Source organism: Botrytis byssoidea (genome assembly GCF_014898295.1).
Source record: "Botrytis byssoidea strain MUCL 94 chromosome Unknown BBYS_014, whole genome shotgun sequence".
In the NCBI taxonomy this organism is placed as follows: domain Eukaryota; kingdom Fungi; phylum Ascomycota; class Leotiomycetes; order Helotiales; family Sclerotiniaceae; genus Botrytis; species Botrytis byssoidea.
The window spans coordinates 615,049-638,276 of NW_024065855.1; the positions used below are offsets into that span (position 1 = coordinate 615,049).

The following is a 23,228-nucleotide window of genomic DNA, read 5'->3' on the forward strand; positions in this document are numbered from 1 at the left end:
AAAGTTGAACACTTAACTATATTCCTCAAATACTTTGCGATATAGATATTCACTTCCTTTTATTTTGATTTTCACTATTAAGTTTCGGTCCACCCATTCACTAGGTTAATTAGATTGGGTTTCTTTCACAACCCCTCTTCTCGTGATTTTCACCATCTTCTCAACTTCTTCTGAAAATCATCTCCATAAGTCAACACAACTCGAATTGTCTACTAAAACTTCCAACGAAACCCAATCTAACTACACTGCAAGATACACCAACATGTTTCGTCGGCTACCCTCAGGTCTTCCAAAAGACCCTAAATTTGAACCTACCCTTGATGGACTTGGGTATATATACATCTCTCATATTTATACCTATTTTTTTTAACGGTTCGAAGACCTCTAACCTGTACCCAGATACTTCATCAACGAGAAAGATGAAATCAGATCTATCGAAAATCCAAAGGCTTACTTCAAGTATTTCCTTACCAAAAATGATCGATATAATCAACTGCAACGTGAAGCCATGAATCGTCAGTTCAATTTACCTGCAGTATCTCACTGAGGCTAATATGAAATCTAGATGCCATCCGTGATATAGTAATGACACGTCTTCTCAGCCTTGGCCTCCAGAAGATCCTTCTTCCTCTCAATGTTCCCGAAACTTCTCCACATATCCACATTCTAACATCTCCCAATCTCTCCACTGCCACTCGAGTCATCGTTCTATTTTACGAACCTAAGGATGATATTGGAGTTTTGGCTCATCGTGTCTTGGGTGGAGCAGGCGGAATCGACACTGGTTCTGCCGTGAACATGGTCAAGTATATTCAAGAGAAGGGCGCAGCTTCAGGTGAACCCGAGCCACCAGCCATCATTCTTGCTAACATGGGTCAACTTTATTGGTATCGTCGCGGCCGAAAGCCTGTCACCTTGATGACTTGGTCTGCATTACCTCAATCTAGCTGTGTCGAGAAAACCACCCGCCTTGATGCCATCAAAAACACAGTTCCTGGGAATCGTAATACAGATGAACATATCGATTACATCTTCAACCATGTCATCGAAGAACTTATGCCGAAGGTGGCCAAGATCGATGTAATTGGGGTTTCTGAAGGCGCCATGGGCGTAACCCGTTTCTTGGACGAACTGGAAAATTGGAAGAAGTGGGGATCCCGTATGCAAGCTTTTGCAGCTCTAGCTACATGGTGGCAATCCATTGATTACAGGAATCCTCTTCTTCTAGAATGGATGCAAGCCCGTGGTCGTGTCTACTTGAACTCTCCTGAGCCGGCAGGTACCTATCTCGCAGGTCCTGATGGCACTCGGCGTATCATAGCACTTGGATCACCAGTGTTTAGCCTGAGTGAACCTTACTATACCGAATGTCTCTTGCCCAAAGGTTATCGTACGGTTATTGACTTCTTTCAAGAAGTTGCGGATTGGGATAGTCAAGGTGGAGAATATGTAAATCCAACCTTTGTGAGAATGGATGATGGAGAAGAAGATTGTGAAGACATGGGCTTTGGAGATGAGGGATTCGGTGATGAAGAAAGACAGGATGGAGTTGAGCTGAAGATTGAGAGGGGGGAAGTTGACAAGCGGGTTGATTTATAAGGTCTTTTTCATGCATTGGTACAGGAGCTAGTAAGTAGACCAATGGTTTCCTACTCCTCTTGACGTACCCGACCGGATGCTGGGAGACAACGGAACGGCATGCTATAGAGGGCCTGTTGGATCAACTGCAAACGAAAACAGTGGAATGATTCGAAAGGATGGTGATGACTTGTTTCGAGACGATTAGTTCGACGGTATGGTTTGAAGCCACTGAAGTTAAGGGGATAATTACAGCAAAAAGGAATCAGATGTAGTAGGAAAAGCAACGACTTGCACATATAAATGATAAAGGGTTACAATATGATCATCTCGTGACTACATAATATACCAAATCTTTGGCATAATTGAAAGAATCCTCCCTACGGACTTCGTGTGATAAAGCAGCATTGTGGAGAGTGCTTTGCTATGGAACATTAGAATTGAGTATGAACCATTATTGGTATGTCGAGTTTGTTAGATGAATGATTACTACTAAAAAACAAGTGAAAACACGCAAATTAAATTATAGTTGTATATCATTATAATTTCTCGATTTCTTCATCTTTTGGCAGCTTATTGCATTGCCGTTTGGAGTCGATAGCGATGCAGTAAGGCCTCGAACCGGCTGGAAAAACTTGCGACCGAAGCCTGAAATCCAATATTTCCAAATATTCAACAGCTTCATAATTCAAGTGATACATTTTGGTTCAAAATGCGTCCACGTTTTCCGATACGCAGAATACCACTTCTTCGACCTTTCCGCCCACCTAATACTTCATCGCCAAGATTCTTCACTCAAAGTCTTAAACCAGGCTTCTCACAATCTCTCACTCATACAACCTTTCGCCGTCCAACTCCTCGTCCTCAATTTCCTTACCTCTCTTCTACTCATCGCAAACCTGCTGTCGTTCGATATATTTCTACGGAAACGAAAAATTGGCTCAAATCTGAGTTCATTAAAGCTGGAAAATATATAATATTCATTTATGTTGGTGTGAATTTGTTCTTATTTGTGGCATGGGGAATCCATCAAGAATGGCTCAATCACCAATTCCCAAGTCCCGGAGAATGGAGGTGGAGGACGAGGGTTATTTACAGGATGACTATGGATAATGAGGAAGGAGAGGAAGGGCTCGAAAGATTGATTCCAGTCAACTGGCAGAATTTGGGAATTGGATATAGAGAGCTTTTAGAGAGACTAGAGGATCCGAAACTTGATGGAAAGGATATAGAGGAACAAGATGAGGGAGGGATCTTGGTTGCTGGGGTCGGTAAAGCTGGGTACGATATCACCAAAAAATCAGAGGAATGGAGAAGAGGTTATTATGGCGTATTGATGGGAGCGGCGAACACAGCAGAGCATCTGGATGATTGGGTCAATGACACGACGAGAGATATATGGTTCCCGAAAAACCAAATGCGCGGTCCATCGAATCCTAAACCGAAACCAATCAAAGTCGGTTCTCCTCCTCCTCCGAAGGAAGAAAACTGCGAAAAGGCCTACGATCCACCGGAAAAGTTCTACATGCGCATTCTTACCACCAAAGGATTTACAGAGAAACAGAGGGTAGATGCAGCCTTGGCATATGCTGCTTGGTTAGATTTCAAGAAAACCCCAGAAGCGGCTATGGAGATGTACAAATGGGCAATGGACATCTCGACATCTTCCGACCCATCGTCTTCGTCGATCGATCCCAACACGCATACATTGAATATTGATGCAGGCCCGCCATCTGAAAATCTATTGAATACATGCACAGCACTTGCAATTCATCATGCGACACACTCTAACATCTCGAAATCACTTCCGATCTTTCTTTCCATCCTCAGGGCGAGGAAAAGCCTTCCAGCTCCGCAGCAACATATGATTGACACTCTCACCGTAGATGATGAAGAACCACCAATGTGGAAGACTGTATGGAAATTTCTCTCAGAAACCCTTTCACCACCCGCCTACCCACCTGCTCCATCTGATGGTACATCCTCGCCTGTGCGCAATCCTAAGGAACTATGCGAAGAAGCAATTCTTATGACGTATATCGGAGAAATTCTCTACACCTCTAATTCCGGCATTAAAAGCAAAGAAGATGGCCTAGCTTGGACAAGGGAAGCGGTTGATATATCGGAACTAGAATTGAGGAAGAGAAGGGCTTTAGATAAGGAGTCGAAGAAAGTTTGCAAGTCTTGTCTAGAAGTTGGATTGGGCAACTGGCAAAAGATGGTCAGAAACCTAGCAGAAGATGAGAAGTTGAAAAAAGGTAACGGAGAGAATGCCAAGGGAGGATGGTTAGGATTTGGAGGAAAGCTAGAGACAACCGGCCGATGGGAGGCCGAAGAAAACGTAGTGAGCGATAGGATAAGGAGAGCAAAGGATGTACTACCTGAAAGGAGAATTGGAGAGGTGGAAGACCGAAGACCACCGCCACCTAGTACAGGAGGCAGAACATGGTAATTCTGTAGACTGAATTTGCCACCTGATGCGTTGAATCCAGTTTTTGTACTGCTTAATTGTGTCTATTCTATTCAGAAAAATTATGTTCCTTGTGGGAACGCGAGTGTTTCTCTTGTTCAAAAATCGCAGCTAGTGCTTTCGTTCTGCATCACTGATCAGGCTCTCACCTCGATCTCATTTAATTGGTGGGTTTAAAGCATGTAAATGTTCTTTGTCTTTCAACTTGACGCCAACTCCTTTCAGCCTTTTGCAGTCCCTCGATCCAGAACCCCAAATAGTTTCTATGAACAAAGAGGATGTACCTCGCTGGACAGCACTCACCTAAAAATATCCCACAGACAGAAGAAATATTTATGGAAAAGAATGCGTCAACTACACACATGTTAAACTTTGAACTAAAGGAGGTTCCATGGGACGAACGTGTTGGGTTTGGAATCGAATTTGAATTCGCCCTTGCAACGGTCCCATTAGGAACTAAAGATCCGGAGCCGAACGAAGGTCGTGAGATACACTCAATCGACGTTCCTATTGATTCTTCTGGAACGGATCCCAACACACTTTCAGATATCGATCGTCAACTCAATGTTCAATTGCACATCGCGAATACGCTAAAAGCCAACGGGTTTCGAGCTGCGTCTCAAATCCAGCTAGAACGAGATTGGAAAGCTTGGGAGAACGGCAATTTAGATAAGGAACCATACCCGAGTGATATATTGTGGATAGTCAAGCAAGATGACACCATTCAATTTCCAACCACTCTTGTCGATACTTACAAATGGTATAAAATCGAAATATGTACACCGGCACTCATGTTCAGCCCATGGAATATTCGTCACATCTGGGATATTCTCTCCATCTTGACACGCAAATACCGGCTGAACTGCAATCAATCATGTGGCTTGCACGTTCATGTCAGCACTGCGAAGAAAGACTTCAGCCTTGATGTTTTGAAGAATCTGATGGCTCTAATCTTCACTTTCGAACGACAGCTCGAGCTGTGCCATCCTACGCATCGAATTCGAAATAAACATACATTTCCACTTCGTGATCATGCGAATATCAACCAGAATTTTGCACCAGGGACAAACTTCAGCTGCAGTGATAAGAATTGGAAAAATAACAGGGTACTCCTCAAAAGACGAGCAAGATTACCCTTGATTCTACCGCCCGTCTGTCCAGAGAAGGACTCGTTAGCAGCGATATTCAATGCCAAGTCTAAGGCCGATATCGTCAAAATGTTCAAGTCGGACGAAGATGTTCGGTTGGGTTATAATATTCAATTTCTTAATGAACCATATCCAGACCCCTTTAAACACACGATTGAGTTTCGACAGCACGAAGCGACTACGGTTCCGCAAAAAATAGAACGATGGCTTAATATCTGTTGTCGTTTGGTCGAAATTGCGCGCCAAACAGCTAGTGCATCGGACGAGGAAAAAAACATCTTCCATGCATTTTTGCTTAACCATGTAAACGACGATGTGGACGACTTCGGACTGGTTATCTTGTTGGTTAATTTGGGGTTGACGGAAGAGGCGGGATACTATGGTGTGGAGATAGCTCTTAATCCTGAACTGAGGCCAAGGAGGAAAAGCATGTTTAGTTCGACTCCTTCCGTATGATGAGGCTACGACTGGGGAACTCCGGTTTTTGAGAGGTGATTTTTGTACGAGGTATTTTTGATTACCATTCTCGAGAAGTTCATGGTCGTTCCCCGGGTGGACGAAGAAGCTTTATAATCGACCTCGTTGTGTGCTTTTTTAGGTAACTTACCCGAATCTATGGAGACGGAGATAGGTCACTGACATTTATCTCCTGGTGGATTAATTGTGTTCTATATTGTTCGAGATTGGGTCTATTTTTGTTCTATGTATACATACTACTGGTGCCCAAACTGGATTTCAAACCCAACTTTCGGATTTCACTAGCAAGTACCCGTTATAAATTTTCATGCGAGCTTTTGGCGTGAAGTTTTTTTCTACCGTCTAAACTCGGAATGAGTACCATATCCGAATTGAAATTTCAAGAAGAAATATAAGAGAGTTTAAGACATGCTCGCGTAATTATGTATCCGGAATGAAAATATACATGCGTACCTTCATTCGCGCGAACGTTTGATTACTATTCTGGCCTCGTATTGGTTGGTGGTGGGAACGTGCATGGAAATTGAAAAAATAAAGTTTTTTGAGCTCCATTTTAATGGTAGAGATCAGCACTGCTGCGAAAATTACATCCCCAAAGTGCTTTGAGTAGGTGAGGCATGACCAAGTGATTCCCAGTTGAAGGGATTACATGCGTCATGAAAAAGTATATGCAGTGTGGACGGGAACAGTATTGGGATCATGCTGGAGTGGTCCCAAGAGGAGATCCAGAAATTCCATCGAGTTTTGGTTGCAACTAGTATAAGGATACGCCACTACAAAAACAGAGACTGACAAAAGGCAGATTGATCGAGGACAAATGAGCTAAAGTGATGCTAAAAGTCTCATTCTCCTGACTGCGTCGGCTATCAAAATTGGTTTCGACTAGATATCCACTCTTCAAACGACATGAATGAAGCCGTTCAAAACCGTCAATGGATCCTTCAGAAGCTACGGCAACTACCCGATAATTAGGCATTTCTTCGTATCTGTTATGATACCGATGAGATTAAGAGACCCTGGAATCAGATCTGATCCAAACTTAATGCCATCTGGGGATTCGCTCATATTCCGTCTGGATAACCTTTCTTCCCACTTGCTGCCATTGAAGAAGCTACTCGGGCAACATAAATATTTTTCTTGGTCCCATGAAGAATCCATTCCGATATCATGCTCGACAACTTCGAATTAGAAATATGGATAGAATATGCCATCGGAATGAGCGCATTTCTGCTCCGATTCTTCGCAAGATGGAAGCATGTTGGCTTCGAGAAGTTTGCTCTTGATGACCTCTTCTGTTTTATTGGGATGGTAAAGTCGCCATATTCACGTCGCTTTTGTTGTATTCACTCGCTAATCAATTGCAGATAATATTTTCGCTTGATGCTGCCTTCCTTTATACAATTGGTGAGGCCCGAGAATTCTTACCATGTATGTGTATTGCTTAACCTAACTTTCGCTACAGGCAGACTTGGCAGTACCGCCGGCCTTACAGTGGACACTGCGCCATTGGTTACCGCGCAGCAGGCTCATGATTTCAGCATCGGATCCAAGTGCTTATTCCTTGCTTGGATATGCTTCATCACTCTTACTTGGACATTGAAGGCAATACTTCTTTCACTGTATCACCGACTCACGTACGTGCATCTTGGGAATCAATCGAGGTCCAGTTATTCTAACTCAATGGACTTCCAGACTCGGTTTACAGCAACATAAGATGATAAAATTCGTGGGCGGATTTTGTATCGTCTCATGGACTGCCTGTATAATTGCTCATTTTGCGGTATGCGTCCCAATTGAAAGAAATTGGCAAGTCAATCCGTATCCTGGCGGTAGATACTCCATATATCCTCTTAGGAAATGTATTGTTACTGATGACCGTTTAGACCATTGCGTTCTTCGCAGACCTAATCAAGCACTCGTCGGAGTTCTCAATATCTTGTAAGTGATTCCGAGTCTATCAAAAAGATTCGTAACTACTAAGATCCGACTTCAGATCATATATAGGAGTCATGGCAATTCCTCTCCCGTTATTGTTTGCGGCACGAATACCTCTCTACCGAAAGCTGATTCTCGGAGTTCTTTTCTGCTCTGGTATCCTTGTTACAGCCATAGTCATCTTACGGGTATATTATGCTCTCAGTGGTGTTGGAGATCTGGGAAGTGTTGTCCCTTGGGCATTTCGCGAGTCTTTCATATCGATCGTTACAGCAACAGCCCCTGGAATCAAACCATTATTCAATCGATCGAACTGGATCGATACATCCTCACTCATTGAAAGCGGCACGAACGGTAAAGCAGGCGGAGCTAGTCGCGTACATCATTCCAACCACCAGTTCGACGGGGGAAATATTACATCTGCGATTGGTAATAAAGATGGACAGAGAGGGGTTAGTGGCCGTCAGTATATTGAACTCGGACATGCTGAGAATTGGCCCATGACGGGCAAAAGAAATAACGTCGATGTTAAAACTAAGGAACTAATGACAGATTCGTCGAGTCAGGAACATATCATTACTGGCAGTGATGACATTCATGCCATTCAAGTAACCCCTGATTATACATCGCAGCGGGACTTTGGTTCAGCTGACCTGAGCGATTGTAATGATATTGAATTTGAGAAGAACAAAGCTAGTACGGATTCACGGTAAAATGTCACAGTGAACTACCAACACGAATTTGGCAAATAGCTTTCACTCATCACCCGACACGAATGACAAGGATTGTCATCGAAGAAGGATGTGTAGAACTTGCGATTCGCTACTAGAACCATCTACTCAATACTTCTCCTCTCCGTCGGAATCTTCCCTACGTCAAAGCACGTAGCACTCGGTTCATTTCATTAGCGAATCCTCAATCTGATAGTTGGCTTTTTACTTCAAGCGGATACCCATTTGATTTACTTGGATACATGTTTTGTATTATAGCTTGGAACGACTGTACACCCGAGAACCAGATAGATAGTATACAGAATAGAGCGTCTCATAGATGAGCTTTGAATCTCTGAGAGTCCGAACACTTCCTTTCACCTTGTTGAAAAATAATCCCATCTTGTGCTTAATTCCGCGGTGGTCTCGTCTCTTATCACGGCTGATACGCACGACGCGCATAACGCGCATTGGACACATTCGTAGCGTATTTCCCTCTACTTAGCTCTTCCGTGAACAAGCTTTCCTTACCATTAGCTTCAAAGGCGTCCTATTAGAGAACATACATCGAGCCTAGTAACGACACGACGGTTTTTCCATCAGAACCATCAACTTGTGCTAGAAATTACCGAGACTAATGCGGTATAGCCCCTGAAGAATGGTTATAATCAGGAATGAATCTGACGTGGGGCGAAGTGACAAAGCTTGAGCTGAAACGGGAATTCTGTGCATGCCGACCAAGCCGTTGATAATGTATTTATATACCTATAACTTAGATGTATATATAAATATAACATAATTGCCACGAGTTTTTGGAGATATTGTAAACCTTGGATCATAAAACCATATACTTTTGGATCAATCTGTTTGAACAAAAATAGATAAAAATCAGCCAATGGATTAATGATTGAATTTTCAAAAAGGTGTTTGGTTTTGGTGCGCACAGAATTCTATTCAGCTCGAGCAAGCCTATCTTTTGACTTGCGGTCACTAAACCGGCAAATGTCAATAACATCCCTACTAGCCATATCTCCATCTGCGATTGAATCAAGGTGTCGTTGCATTGTTGCCCCAAATTTTTCTTCGGATGTCACTCGATTCATTCGATTCATTGCACCATCCATAATAATCCATAATCCATAAACTAAAGGCTTGCAGGTGTTGAATGCAGCCGACCTCCTGTACTCCATTCCATGTTAGAGACTCGGATACCCCACGGTATACGATCCATACATACTATTGCAGTTAATTTATGGAATTCCCATTCCAATTCAAGCCTTATTATTCTGTACACCCGATATCATGGTTGAACATTGTGCACCTGCAGTTTCATCGAAGAAGGCTCGGGTAGAACCTGTAAATAATGCGGCATCGGAAAATAGGTAAGGTCCGCCCTGGCAGCAAGCCCCTTCATCAACTTTCCCAATTTCAACCTCCCCCCATCCTCTATTTCCAACCATCAACCTTCAGTCTCCTCGGACTACCATGGACATTGCTATCATAACTTACCCTCAAGTGACTAACAACTAATTGGATTCAGAAAATTACGAAACCGTCTCTCGCAGAAGGCCTTTCGAGCTCGACAATCATTATATATCAAAGATCTCGAGAAAAAGCTTGAATGGGCCTCAAAACCCGAATCAGATCAGAATGCCAAGCTGGAAGAGACTAACAGTATCCTGCGTGGTCAATTACTCGATTGCCATAAGAAACTAGAGAGTTTTCAAGTGACATTAAAAGCTCTCGCGGATTCTGTGGCATATGCTTTGGGAATCGAGGTAGGTTTCACCGGGTTGAGTCCAACACACTCCTCAACGCGTCCACATGTGCATTTCCTGTGGAAACTTCCTGATTATGATACCCAAAGTAACTAACACGTATTTGAACAGAAAACCCCCCTGGACCTTGAACCTACAACTCACGCCAACGATGATAGTGATGATGCGGAACCCGAAGGACCACCTGCGCAAGATGAAGGCAAGAATAAACAAAATAGACAAAGTGAATGGACTCCTAATAATGAACCATCATTGAGCTCGAACTTCTACGATTTCTCCGATATACCTGCCACGAGTGTCCCATCACAAAATGTACAAACTCTCCGTCTCTCCCCGAAACCGCGAGCACCCCAATCAAACCTTCACGACAAAGGCAACGTCGAAAATGGGACACTCGTCACTAGCAATTTGCCACGATTGGCTTCAAACGATTTGCCGCAATTTTCTGCACGTGAAATTTATAACCCAATACATTTGACCATCTCCAGCTCATATGAACAAATGATGGGAACAGTTCAATATAATAGTTATCTGGGAAATGATTCTTTGATTACTCAAGACCAACCTTTACAGATCAACCATACAAATTCTGCCTTTTCAGATCACATTACCGTTCTCGAAAATGTCTTGAGGCAGAAATTGAGCAAATCAACAGCACTGATTCGAAGTAATGAAAGGTGCGCTCCTCTCCCATTTGAATATTATTCTTCGGAAGATCACGATTTAATACGACCTGAGCTTATTATTACTAGCATTTTGAATTCAGCATATATCATGCTATCTACTTTCATTTGTGCATCATGGCCTGCTATGACAACCTGGCATTGTGCTACCAAAGCTCACGTACCTATTACTAAGGTCATCACGTACCATGTCAATCCAACCGCTGCTACATATGCTGACCTTGTCACAAATGGAGCATGGCTACCGACGAAAATACAAATGTCCATTCCCCATCCAGCAATAATAGATTGGGTACCATTCCCATTGTTACGAGACAAACTTATCCTTTGCCACTCAGCTAATCCGTGTCTGGATCAAATTGTTTGTGAAATTGGAAATAGTTATGTAGTGGAAGCCGACGTGTCTAAACTTGTTATGGGAACTGGTGCTGCAACGGGTAACATAGGCGTCTGGGATTTGGTTCGATCAATGTCAGGAGGAACAAAAGAATCAGCATTCTCAAGCGAAGAGAATACTTCATGGGACGAGATTTGTAGAGCTAGCTTTGAACTCAACAAGCAAATGCGGGAGGGAAACGTCTTGCATGGTATCACTATGGAACCGCTTGCAACGTTGCCAGCGCCGAGCGTTGCGGCTCTGTTCAACTCCAAGCAATTGGCACTCTCAACTTTTGTAGCCCTGGGAATGAATCAAGGCGTGGCTCAGTACAAATTAGACTCGGCGTTTTTTGAAAGGCATCCAGAACTTTATGATGGCAGTGCAGGAATAGTAGCAAATGGTACACGATTGCGACCATCTGATCACTTTCCAATGCCAGCGCCGAGATTATTGAATGAGGGAATTTTGAATTGCTATAAGAACTTGGCTGCATGGGCATTGGATACGGGAATCTGAGCTGGCTTGAGGGTTAGGCGAAACGGTTAAAGGAGATAAGTTTCGTGGTGGTACGTTACAATCCATCAGAGATCTTTCATATAGGTTTTGGGATGAGCATTTTAGGATGATTGGGGACTGGATGATTTAAATTTGCTGGAACATTTACATGGTTTAGGTAGGATATACCAGGCGAAAGGGGTGATTTTTTTTTTTGGATTTTATAAAATAAGCTGGAGATTCCATAAATGGATTTCATGGCATTGTATGTTGTTCTTTTGAATTAGATGAATAGATTCTTGATCATGTGTTTGGTGTCATGTGCGTTCTTTGAGCTTTGAAATCGATATTGATATATTGATAATTGGATTTAGATTTTAGAGCACTACTTTTTATAAATGCTGGAATACATTCATGGGGCTTTTGTTAGTTGGGAGAGGGAGAGGAGAGTATCTTGAGTCGATTTTGTGTCGTTTACAGGTAGGGTGATGTTTTTCCTTGTTGTGTTTTGGTATCTTTTGTTTTGTTCTGTTATGGTATGGTGTGGTATTTGCTTTGAGGTTTTGTGGTGTTGGGTTTGGAGGTGAGGGGTTTGGGAGAGGGGGATGAACAACCTGTGAATTGAGTTTTGCTAGTTTTAAGGTTTTTACAAGAGGTTTTTGAATGAGAACGGGAGGGTAGATTGAGAGATCAATTTTCAGAGGGAGGCGAGTGTTAATACATGCTGGGAAGAAGTCTGAGGCAAGTCAAGTGCTTGTTTTGTGGTTTGGGAGAATGGAAAAGGAGAGGTGATTGAGGTGAGATTGTATGATGAAGGGGATGTCTTGTTTTTGTTGCTTTTGTTTTTGCTTAGTGAGTTGAGAGGTACGAGAGTGTGTTGTGGGGATGATTCTGGATGGGAGTTTGGAGAGGAGTATTCTTTTCTTTAGAATACGAATAGATGGATATTATTTCGAGTTTTGTAGGTGTGAGGGAGTAATTGTTTTTCTAATCAGTTTGTTTATTCATTTATATACGAATAAAGGAGGGGATTTAATTTTTGATCGAAATATATTTGTTTCTCTTGCTTTCTTATTATCGTTACATAATATATGTACATAGGAGTTTATATGATATAGATAATCTCTCCAGTACTGCATCAGGTCACTCTATGCTAATCCAAATTATTAGGAAAGGGGAGAGGAAGATGTAGAATTAGAAGTGAACTCCCTTCTCAAAAGTCAAAGAGATTTACTTACTGACTATGAATAGGATATATATATCCTTTGTGAGTAGATACTTAAACGAAGTTCCATTACCTAGCAGGTACTATCTAGACGATTCCTAGATTTGATGTAGGTTCATGAATGGGTTATCTAATTCTGGGAAGGAAGACTGTAAACATTTCTTAGAAGTCTGATACACTCGAGTTATATTGGAGGATTCGAACTTTAAAGTAGATTCCTGTTATTATCTATGGAGCGCAGGGGAGGGGGCTACCTACCTACCGGATGCTCATTCGTTCTAGTGTAGTTCTCTTTCTACTTCGTACACTCACTTGGAATATTCATTCAATGTAAAGACGATTATTTTTTGAATACCTGGGTAGGATGTTTATATAAGATGTTGACGTGTAAGAAATTGTACGGTTCAATATTCATGTTTGTATTCATATGCACGTCTGAATTGTTTTTATATTTATCTTTATATTGTTTTGTGTCTTGTGTCTTGTTTGATTTATATTTGTATTTGTATTTCTTTTATCTTGGAAATTTCAAATCTTTAGTCTCTACTCTACTCTACTCTACTCTACTCTACTCTACTCTACTCTACTCTACTCTACTCTACTCTACTCTACTCTACTCTACTCTACTCTACTCTAATCTACTCCCCTTAAATGTAATATACAACTTCATACTCATATCTTTCTTTTCATTATTTCCCACACTATTTTCCACACAAAACACATCTACACACTCATCGACACACCTATCTATACACAATTACATCAATCACATCATATCATCTCCAAAATCCCGAAGTTATATACATACCAAATACTCTCTCAATTCCTCTCTCAATTCCCCTCTATTCTTCCTCTCTATTCTTCCTCTCTATTCTTCCTCTCTATTCTTTCATTCTTTCCTTCCAATAAAAAAATAAAAAATCAACCACCCAATCTCAATCTCAATCTCAAACCCAGAATCTCAAATTCCAAATCCCAAATCCAAAGCCCTCTAGATAAAACGACACCCAACCAAACTAGTCACAATCTATATGATCCATTTCCATATCTTGTGATTTCATAATGTAGTGATTTTGTATATAGTAGTGATAGTGATAATGATAGTGATACTGGTATTCATTCTATTTTACAGCTAGTAGGTGAATGAATGGACAGATGGATGAATAGAACAATAGATAAATAGAATGGTAGAAAGAAAGGTAGGTGATAGATAGACAGATAAATCAAACATCTCACACCCCCTCCCATCCCCTCCTCTCCCCCCCACTAAGGCAACGCCATAAAAACCTTAACCAACTTCCCATAATCGGGTGTCCCCAACCCCGTCACCGGATCCCACCCCTCCACCGCCTCAAACCCATCCGTTCCACACCCCGGATTTCTCCCACTCGTAATATCATTCATCGCCGCGCGATTTGAATACAACACCGGATTGACAAACCCCACCGTACTCTTCCCCCCCGCAATACGCTCCTCATTCACCAGATTCAGCATCGCCGCAAACGCCGGACAACTCGCGCTCGTGCCGAACGCGAGCGAAAATTGTCCATTGACTGCCGTCACGTAATTCACCCCGTTGGCACTCACGTCCGGATACCCGCGCACCAATTTCGAATTATTGTATCGGTCGGCCCCGTACCCAGGGGCCGACTGCGCATAATACGCTGCCATGACCTCTTTCTGATACTCGGGGATGGGGAAAACATTGGAGAAGCCGCCGCCGCTGAAAATGACCTTCGACGCCGCGCTCTCGGGACTGTGCACCGTGCTCCCGTTGAGAATCTGTGTTGCGCCCACACTCGTAACGTACGGACAGGTGCCTGGAAAACTGGGGTTGAACATCCCCGACGATCCGTTATTATACGCGCCCGTCTTCGAATCAATACACTGCCCCCCGTTTCCCGCGACGCCGAAATCGCCCGAGGAGTACAGCACCGAGACGCCCTGGAGCCCGAGTTTCATATACTCGTTGCACTGACGCATTTCGTATTTTGCGCCGAGATCCGCTTCGTTGGCTGAATACGACGTCGAAATCACTTTGGTGCTTTGATAGCGTCCGCATTGGAGTTCGCCGGGGAAACCCCCGGGTTTGGTATCCGGATATTGACCATCGACGTTGGGATCTTTGGAGTCACCGCCTTCGGCTGTGCAGTAGGAAGCATCGATTGCTTCGAGGAAATTATTGAAACTTCCTCCCTCGACTAAATCGCCGACTTGGAAGACGGTCACTTGTTGCGGATTTATGAGCGCCATGGCAAATTCGAGATCGAGTGCACTTTCGCCGTTGAAGGCAAAAGATTGGTTCGTTTGTTGCACGACAGCTCCGTCAATCAAATCGACAATTGGTACTTTATTCGCTTGATTGGGTGAGAACTGGTCAAACCACATATTTAGATCTGTTTGGAGAAAGGCCTGCGGTGTATATTCGACTACACCCAGCGTATTATTCGTCGCGGATTTTGAGCCCGGAGGGAAATTGTAGAGGGCTTGGAGACAGGCGGTTGTAATCATAGTATCGCAATTTGCGAGCGTCATGAGAGCATTCTTGACATCGGCTCCTTGTTTGGGATTCGATGCATCCTCGGGACTTCCCATTTTTCCAACAGGTGCTGTATCCCCAACACCCATTCCGATTCCAGCACCCATCCCATCCCTCCTCCTCCTCTTCACCTCCTCTGCCCTTCTATTCAACGCTTTCAACGGCTCCGGCAAATCCCTCTCCTGCCTCACCTGCTTCCTTCCCCCTCCGCCCCCAACCTTCCCATCAAACGCCACCCCAGGCGTCACAAAATCTACATGCGCGCTCACCCCACTCGGCACACTATACTCCCCACACGCGACATGCCTCCCCCCCTCCTCATGTTCCCAAACAAAATATCTCGTCCTCAACAACCCCTCGGCCTCCTCCGTCGTCGCATTAAAACTAATCCACGCTCCCCCCTTACTAACCCTCACCCTCTCCGGTGCAATTCCCGCCTCATGTAACCAAGCCCGCACAACATCCACTGTTTCCTGAGACGGAGCAAACATATCTGCGATTTTGGATGCGCTCCAATGTTGACCGTAGAGCGGCGATTCGGGATGCGAGACTTGATTTAAGAACTCCTCGGCGCGGTGAAGGTTTTGTTGCGTGAGGCCTATGCGGACGGGGAAAATGGCTTGCGGATGGAGACGTGCGGATCTTTTCCATTTGGGAGGCGGGGAGGATCTCTTTTCATGTACAACATGCAGTTTCTCCTCTTTTTTTTTAATTTTTTCTTTCTCCTCCTTGCTTTTCGCTGTCTCTATCTCTGTCTCTCTCCTCCCACCATCAACCTCATTCACAGCTCTACCTTTAATCCCACCCTCACTCCTTCCACTCGAACCATAAAAAGTCATACCCTCCTCTTTCCCTTTCCCATTCCCTTTCCCATCCTCACTCCCAACCAACATCATCGTTCCCTTCGACAAAACTGGCGATGCACAAATCGCTACCACCAGGGTAGCGAACACACCCATCCCAATCCCAAAGTGAAACCTCATTATTTCCCTTGGATGCTAAACCCAGAGCATCTGCCTACCAAAAAGAAAAAGGAAAAAAAGAGACGAAAGGAAGTTTATTCATAAGTATCACCACAGCACATTCATTGATTGGGAAAAATAGTGTTACGCTAGTGTTTGCATTGGCTAAAAACCCCGGGTACTGAAACTATAGATGAATTCGATAACCATATCGAAAGTGCATTGTTCTGATTATAGATACAAACCAAGTGATTAAGCTCTTGCGCACTATATGCCATACCCACATCATATAAGGCTTTCACGGATATGAAGCGACCCTTTTGACGATGTAATATGGATTTGAAGTTTTGAACAGAAAGCTCAAGACCAATAAAAAGACAAGCAAAAGCTCAGACTTTCAACATGGACGAATAGTTGGTAAAATTCCATACGAAAATGGTTTCCGACTTTCTCGTAGTAACCATGTCTTACACGTGCAATGCACCAAATTTCTTGAGATCCAAGAGATCCAAGGTCTTGGATGAGGCTGATGTGAGGATATCTTCGTGGTCAAGATCAAACCATTGACTTGCACGGATCTAATAATGATCAGAGGTAGAGCTTGCGAAATGATTGTTACCAGAGATGGAATGAATTGATGAGATAGTGGATTCTCTTCTTGTATCAACAATTCATTGTACCAATAAGCTGACGTGGTGAGTTCGAGATCAGTGGATACTAAAAGCTTGTAACAACAACACGGACTTCAAACCACTAAAAGTAATGAATTTTGAAACAATCAAGATTCATAGTTCAAACACCACCAGTTTTTAATTCGGAATACTTCTCAAAGGTTTTCTTCTGAAGAGCACGTTGCTCATTGATAACCTTCCATAATTCCGCGTTTTCTTGTCGCATCTTTTCTTCCTCGCTGGAGGACGAAGATGAAGACGAAGATGTAGCTGTAATTTGAGGTTGAGCAAAATCAAGCAGTGCTTTCTCTAGCATACCCTTAGGAAATCCTTGATACTTCATGGCTTGATCAAACGTCGTTGACTTCTTGGTACCATTCAATTGAGCTGTGAATGCATAATTACCCTCGGCCAATTTAGGCTTAACTACGTTTATTGATTTTGTCTTTGGTGTCTTGGGGAAAGGAGATTGCATAACAAGGTTTGTTACGGGAGCATTCAAATCCGAAAGTTCTACTAAGAAAGCACGTCTTCCAGTATCCCAGTGGGCAATCTTTCCAGAAGAATGTCCCGAAAACAAACTTGTTCCATCATAACTCAGCCCTAAACAATGTACCGCACCGAGATTATCTGATGGCGGGGACCAAACCGGCGAGTTAACTTGGACTGGGCTATTTTGTAGACGGGTATCATATAATGGATTGATTGCTGAATTTGGTTGAATGAGCTCAATCATTTGTAATGAACCGTCTTCGAAACCCGTATAAACAGCTCGATCGCATGGGTCCAGAGCCATGCATAATGGAGTTGATGGGAGGAGGAATGTTCTTAGAAGATCACCCGTGTGATAATTCCAAACAATTATTGAATTGTCCTGACTCGCAGATATGCATATATTTGATGTGCTGGAACTATGACCCATGACGACGGAAGTTATGGCGGCTCGATGGTTGGACAAGGTTCGAATTGGCTCATGCGGTTCATTCGTATTTGTATGTAATGATAAAAGTTGTGGAATTGACCAAACGTGGAGATTTGAATCTTCTGAACCCGTAATGATGTGTGTTGAAGTTGAGGCCATACATGAAACCGGTTGTAAATGTGCAGCTGATGTTGAGACTTGTCTACCTGTACAGACCTAGACCCAGAAAGAATTAACACAAATGACTCCATGCATTCGCCATCGTGTCACCATCAATGTAGCCATGTGGTAGCAATATCAAACGGCACAACACGACACGACGTAAGCTGCAGATAATAGAACGGGCGAAAGACTCACCTCCCATAGTATGACCCGCCCTTCGGCTGTACCCAGTACTAGAAGATCATCGCCGACCAAAGTTAAAGTGTGTAACCTTTCCGGAAAAGAAATTAAAGCTTCTTGATTTCCGCGTTCCCTTGAATAAACATGAACAACCGCCTTATCAGCTTGTGCCGCGAAAACATGAGTTGAATTTGCCGCGAGGGCATTAACTGCAGTTGAACTTTTCTTGAAATTTGATTCGATTTTCGGGGAAGGATGTAGTGTATGAATGTAAATCCCGATATCTTTTGCAATGGCAGTATTCGCAGTTCTTGGCTGAGCTCGAATGGATGAGATGAATCGTTCGGATAACATGATTGCCGATGGAAGTATTCTTCTCCTTTGGTCGATTGATTGACAAGATATTTGGTTAATCGTGATTGAGATTGAGATTGAGTACTTGAGATTATGAAATGGATATTTTATTTTGTGTTTCGATTCTTATCGGAGACACCGGCAATTGTGGGTATGAAGCTCTTGCCCTCGTAGACTCGTCGTGTTTTAAGATGACCTGGGGAGATTCAAAGGTATGAACCTGTCGGATTCTCTTCAACGACGCCCTTTTTGGTGAAGTGCAGGAACCAGTAATCAGTGGATAGTAGCCAGTATTCAGTCGTCAGTGGGTGACCAGATGCCAATTGCCAATCGCCAGTTGCCAGCCAACCAGTATAGTTCAACGGAACGGGCGCCAAAATGTGTAAATTTTTGTTTTTCCTGTTACTGGCGGGCTTGTGGTGGATTGACAAATCAACTAGGGAAGAGATGGGACGGATTGAACCGTGTTTGATCTGTAGTGGTGTCGTTGATGTTTTACAATTTGCTTGAGAAGGGCATGAGAATGAAAATTTGCATAATGAAGATTAAATTTGATGTTCCTGGGGTAGATGTGGATTGAACCAATCACAGGCGAGAAAAGCACGAGAAGTATGAGAAGGCTGCAGGAGGCTGCAGGAGGCTGCAGAAAACTGCTAAAGGGTAAAAGAGGCTGCAGAACATGATGAATCCTAAAATAGAATCGGGGACAAGATATTCGTTCAAGGGCTAGGGGAGGGGGAGGGGGAGGGGCAGGGGAAGGTTTCCTCAATTTTTTTGTCGGAATTTAATTCTAACGCAAATGACAACGCCCATGAAAATGCCAATGTCGATACCTGATCAACAATACCAATATCAATATCTATATCGACGTCAGTTCCGATCCCGAATTCCCAGTCGCTTGGTTAACATGGGGATGAAGGAAGATCATGAATCAATCTGTGTATGGGGTCAAGTATTGGGCATAGTATTGGTCATGGTATAGGTGTGCGGATGAAGTGATACCCATCGAGGCTGACGGTGAAGGAAGAAGAGAAAAGAAAGTAGATCTGAGGCAACAGAACCAGAACCATGGGATCAATAGGATGAAGGATGGAATGGATCTACTCGCCATTTTCTTCGCGTATCGTGACTTTATCTGGTAGAATGATAATCTTAATGAACTCCATCGGACTCCATCGACTCCATTGACTTGCCCCCGAAACTACTCCATTGGATGCGTTACCCAGTTATTGCCCTGGTCGCCCTGGATATTCCAATGCAACCTTGGAGACGCCAGCATTCTCAGCCAGACTTCGAAGTTCAACCAGATTCTGGGAAAACGATCAACATCATCCATGCTCGGTGAATGGTAATTGCGGATATCATCATTTGAGTCAAAAGTAACGCGACGAATACGGAAGAAGGGCATTTCCGAATAATTGGATAAGGCATGAGCACCTCTTCACATCCTAGATGTCTCACTTCTTAGTATGGATCTGTCAAACGATCTGTCAATTATTCCTCCCAGAGAAACCTATGGATCTCATGGGTATCATGGACCTTGTTACTCAACTCGATTAGACTACTCTCCTAGTAGTCTAGCAAGTGGTAAGTCGATGATGGCACGATGGGACAGGTCATCGCCGTCGACTAAAACAAGCAAGCAAGCAAACAAACAAGCAAGCAAATCAGTATGATGTAAAGCGATTCAAAAAGCTGAGATCAAGATATCATCTGTACTTTGATCATACTAAACACCAAACATGGAGGAACTCATCAGTATCTAGGTATCGAATCGAGACATTTCTCGTTTCTTGATCTCGGAAACGCCCTTTTCTTTTTTTGTCTTTCCCCTTTTTTTCCAATCATTCGCGCCAATTATCGCCCGTTTAGGACATTTTAGGACATTTAGGACACTTTTCGATTTTAGGTACCAAAAGCTTAGCTGTTTGGCTGTTTTAGCTGGTTGGTCCATTTTTTTCAACATGGTCGAATCTATCTTTATATCTAATTGCTGATTGATTCGAGTTTGAGGAGAGTTAAGGGTTATACTCTCAATATCATTAATTCTATTGCCCTTTTCTTCTTTCAGAATAAGAATAAAATGACATTAAGATCCTCTCGTTAATTCCATTTATACATTCATTAATTTATTCATTCCCTTGTCACGATTCGTTCATGACTGACGAAAGCATACTAAGTACTTTCTTCTTTCTCCAGATCCTTTTCGCTTTCGTACATCGGTCAACTTTAATTACCCAATATAGCCAAGGACAGGAAAGTAAGTTGACGGTTGGACCCAGTCACCCAGCTCCACCGCAACAAGAGGGCGCAGCTATCGTGAATCGGGCAACAGAAGCGAATTGAGTTTGAATACCTTGTTCTTACCTACCAAAAGGTTGCAGCTGGGGTACAAAATTAGAGGATTGAGGACTAATTGAGGATCCCTAGGTTGTCTAGTTCTTGATTCTTCGCGTCACTGACCAGTAGAATCATGATCGGGGACCCATTACACTTTCGGCTTCGGGCTTTACCTTTTTCCACAGGGCTATTGCAGTATAGCAGGGCTTAAGGATTAAATGAGCTATAAAAGTCAAACGAACGGAGCTTTTGTTGATCAATGTAATGTCTAGTAGCTGGTAGCTCGTCGCTCGTAGCTGGTATCTACGGAGTCGTAGCTAGCTAGCATCTAGCAGCTAGTTGCTAGTACATGATGAATATGATGAATCTGTGATTAAAAACCCACTATGTATGTGATTGAATGTAATCATTAGATTGAACAGAGGAACAAACGAACAAACTAATGAGGCTGAACTTTTTTTGAAGGGTGGCCGGCGTCCTATAATGGCCCAAGTGGTGGTAACTTGTGAATCCGTTTGTTACACATGACCAGCTGGGAAAGTGTAATGAATCTAGCTACTAGGTGGGTATCTACTCGAATAAATTACCTGGGCAGGGGCAGTGGCAGTGGCAGTGGCAGTGGGAGGGGACATTGGACAATGAGTACCACCTCCCTAGGTACGATTCTCCACTTATTTCTTCCAAAATACTTCTTCTTCTTTTCATTATTATCACCCATGGCCAGTCATGCATCTCTTACATATTATGCATGAAACATCATCAGTAATCGTACCACAACCCAATCTCATCGAACTCATCTTGATTCCCCAGACCGAGAAGAGCGCCAAAGCATCTGACCCGATCAAATATAGACCACAAACGGGATCATGGGTAGGGGAAGGGAGAGGTTCATAGAATGAATGTTCTGTGCGTATGTAGAAAGAACAAACAACGTTCATTAACCAAAGTTAGTTTCTACTAAGCAAAAGCTTATTCGAACAATTTATATTCACCAGCACGATTACATATACATTGTATACCATTACATACCATTACATACCATTACATACTACCACTGGTGTACTAAGGACAGGGCGAATCCCCGAATCCCCGAACCCCCATAGTTCGTTGCGCTCGAGCTCGTCTCATCGATCTTGTTAAACTTTCCGATATTATATTCTCGAGCGCAGCGAGGACGGGGGTTTGGGGGCTTGCCCCCATCATCATCATCATCATCTTCTTCTTCTTCTTCTTCTTCTTCATTCAACGTGTACGCAGTAGATGAAAAAAGGAAGTATGATCTCCCCTTTCAATTTCATTCGCATCTCATCGCTTAACCAATCGCAATGCTGTCCTATCCTCACATTCGCCTTATACCCAGGCACATATCCATGCACTTCTACCCTTATGCACGCGCACATGAATTGATCTACAAAGTCCCGAGTAAAGGTGCGCAAGAGGCAAAAAGTAAAGAAAAGATATACTTCTGACGAATGTTGGATGGATCTCTCTCGTTATCTTCTGCCTAATTCGCTCTAAGTTATTTGTGTCTCAACTACCGGGTCTTTCCTTAGCTCTTGTAAGATTATCACCAGCATTCGAACACGATCAATTCGTTCCCAGAGCTTTACCCTAGGAGCTTATCCTAGGAGCTTACCCTCGAGATTTAACCCTTGAGATTTAACCCTTGAGCTTGATTAACCTTGTATGTATGTATGTATGTATACCTACCTAGCCACCCCTTCTCCTTCCGTGCCCCCTGGTCTATAAAAAAACAATGACGCCTAGAGAGTGGAAAGTCATCGCCGGGTCATTTATAAGTAGATGATTCCACTTTTACCCCAGTACATAACACAGACCACAAATTTGAATGTTGTGGTTCTGAAGGCTCGACGGGTGGGTGGGTAGATGGGTAGATGGGTAGATGGGTAGATGGGTAGATGGCGAGATGGGTAGATGGCGAGATGGGTAGATGGCTAGATGGGTAGGTAGGTACAAATTTAGTAGTAAATGCTAATAAGTCTATTTATTATTTATTATTTATTATTCGTTATTTATGGTTTAAAATTTATGATTTATGATTCATGATTTATTATTTATTATTATTATTTTCCATTTGCTATTTATTGTTTATTGTTTATTATTTACCATCTATTGTCTATTATCTATTATTCATTAACTATCTATTAACCATCATTTGTCACTTACCTACCTAGCTAACAATACTCCTCCTATATGGAT

The 23,228-nt window shown here is 42.9% G+C and overlaps 7 protein-coding genes across 7 annotated transcripts; 5 read left to right on the forward strand and 2 right to left on the reverse strand.

Moving 5' to 3' along the window:
* Positions 1–262: 262 nt before the first annotated feature.
* Positions 263–1,927, forward strand: EAE97_007339 (uncharacterized protein; the record flags this gene model as incomplete). Its single annotated transcript, XM_038877854.1, has 3 exons — positions 263–330; positions 400–515; positions 566–1,927. 3 exons carry the CDS (start codon positions 263–265, stop codon positions 1,597–1,599), a joined length of 1,218 nt encoding a protein of 405 aa, XP_038731339.1. The 3' UTR covers positions 1,600–1,927.
* Positions 1,928–2,290: 363 nt separating this feature from the next.
* Positions 2,291–4,030, forward strand: EAE97_007340 (uncharacterized protein; the record flags this gene model as incomplete). Its single annotated transcript, XM_038877855.1, has 1 exon — positions 2,291–4,030. The coding sequence occupies one exon, from the start codon at positions 2,291–2,293 to the stop codon at positions 4,028–4,030; it is 1,740 nt and encodes a 579-aa protein (XP_038731340.1).
* A 380-nt stretch (positions 4,031–4,410) lies between these two features.
* EAE97_007341 (uncharacterized protein) lies at positions 4,411–5,652 on the forward strand (the record flags this gene model as incomplete). Its single annotated transcript, XM_038877856.1, has 1 exon — positions 4,411–5,652. The coding sequence occupies one exon, from the start codon at positions 4,411–4,413 to the stop codon at positions 5,650–5,652; it is 1,242 nt and encodes a 413-aa protein (XP_038731341.1).
* Positions 5,653–6,840: 1,188 nt separating this feature from the next.
* EAE97_007342 (uncharacterized protein) lies at positions 6,841–8,321 on the forward strand (the record flags this gene model as incomplete). The annotated part of the gene is made up of 6 exons (XM_038877857.1): positions 6,841–6,981; positions 7,038–7,077; positions 7,136–7,307; positions 7,366–7,502; positions 7,557–7,611; positions 7,667–8,321. The coding sequence occupies 6 exons, from the start codon at positions 6,841–6,843 to the stop codon at positions 8,319–8,321; spliced, it is 1,200 nt and encodes a 399-aa protein (XP_038731342.1).
* Positions 8,322–9,620: 1,299 nt separating this feature from the next.
* EAE97_007343 (uncharacterized protein) lies at positions 9,621–11,674 on the forward strand (the record flags this gene model as incomplete). Its single annotated transcript, XM_038877858.1, has 4 exons — positions 9,621–9,700; positions 9,859–10,096; positions 10,208–10,773; positions 10,849–11,674. 4 exons carry the CDS (start codon positions 9,621–9,623, stop codon positions 11,672–11,674), a joined length of 1,710 nt encoding a protein of 569 aa, XP_038731343.1.
* A 2,470-nt stretch (positions 11,675–14,144) lies between these two features.
* EAE97_007344 (uncharacterized protein) lies at positions 14,145–16,400 on the reverse strand (the record flags this gene model as incomplete). Its single annotated transcript, XM_038877859.1, has 1 exon — positions 14,145–16,400. The coding sequence occupies one exon, from the start codon at positions 16,398–16,400 to the stop codon at positions 14,145–14,147; it is 2,256 nt and encodes a 751-aa protein (XP_038731344.1).
* Positions 16,401–16,525: 125 nt separating this feature from the next.
* On the reverse strand, positions 16,526–19,155 carry EAE97_007345 (uncharacterized protein). Its single transcript, XM_038877860.1, has 2 exons — positions 18,330–19,155; positions 16,526–18,188 (listed from the first exon to the last, which is right to left on the reverse strand). The coding sequence occupies exons 1-2, from the start codon at positions 18,666–18,668 to the stop codon at positions 17,172–17,174; spliced, it is 1,356 nt and encodes a 451-aa protein (XP_038731345.1). The 5' UTR covers positions 18,669–19,155; the 3' UTR covers positions 16,526–17,171.
* Between the last annotated feature and the right edge of the window lie 4,073 nt (positions 19,156–23,228).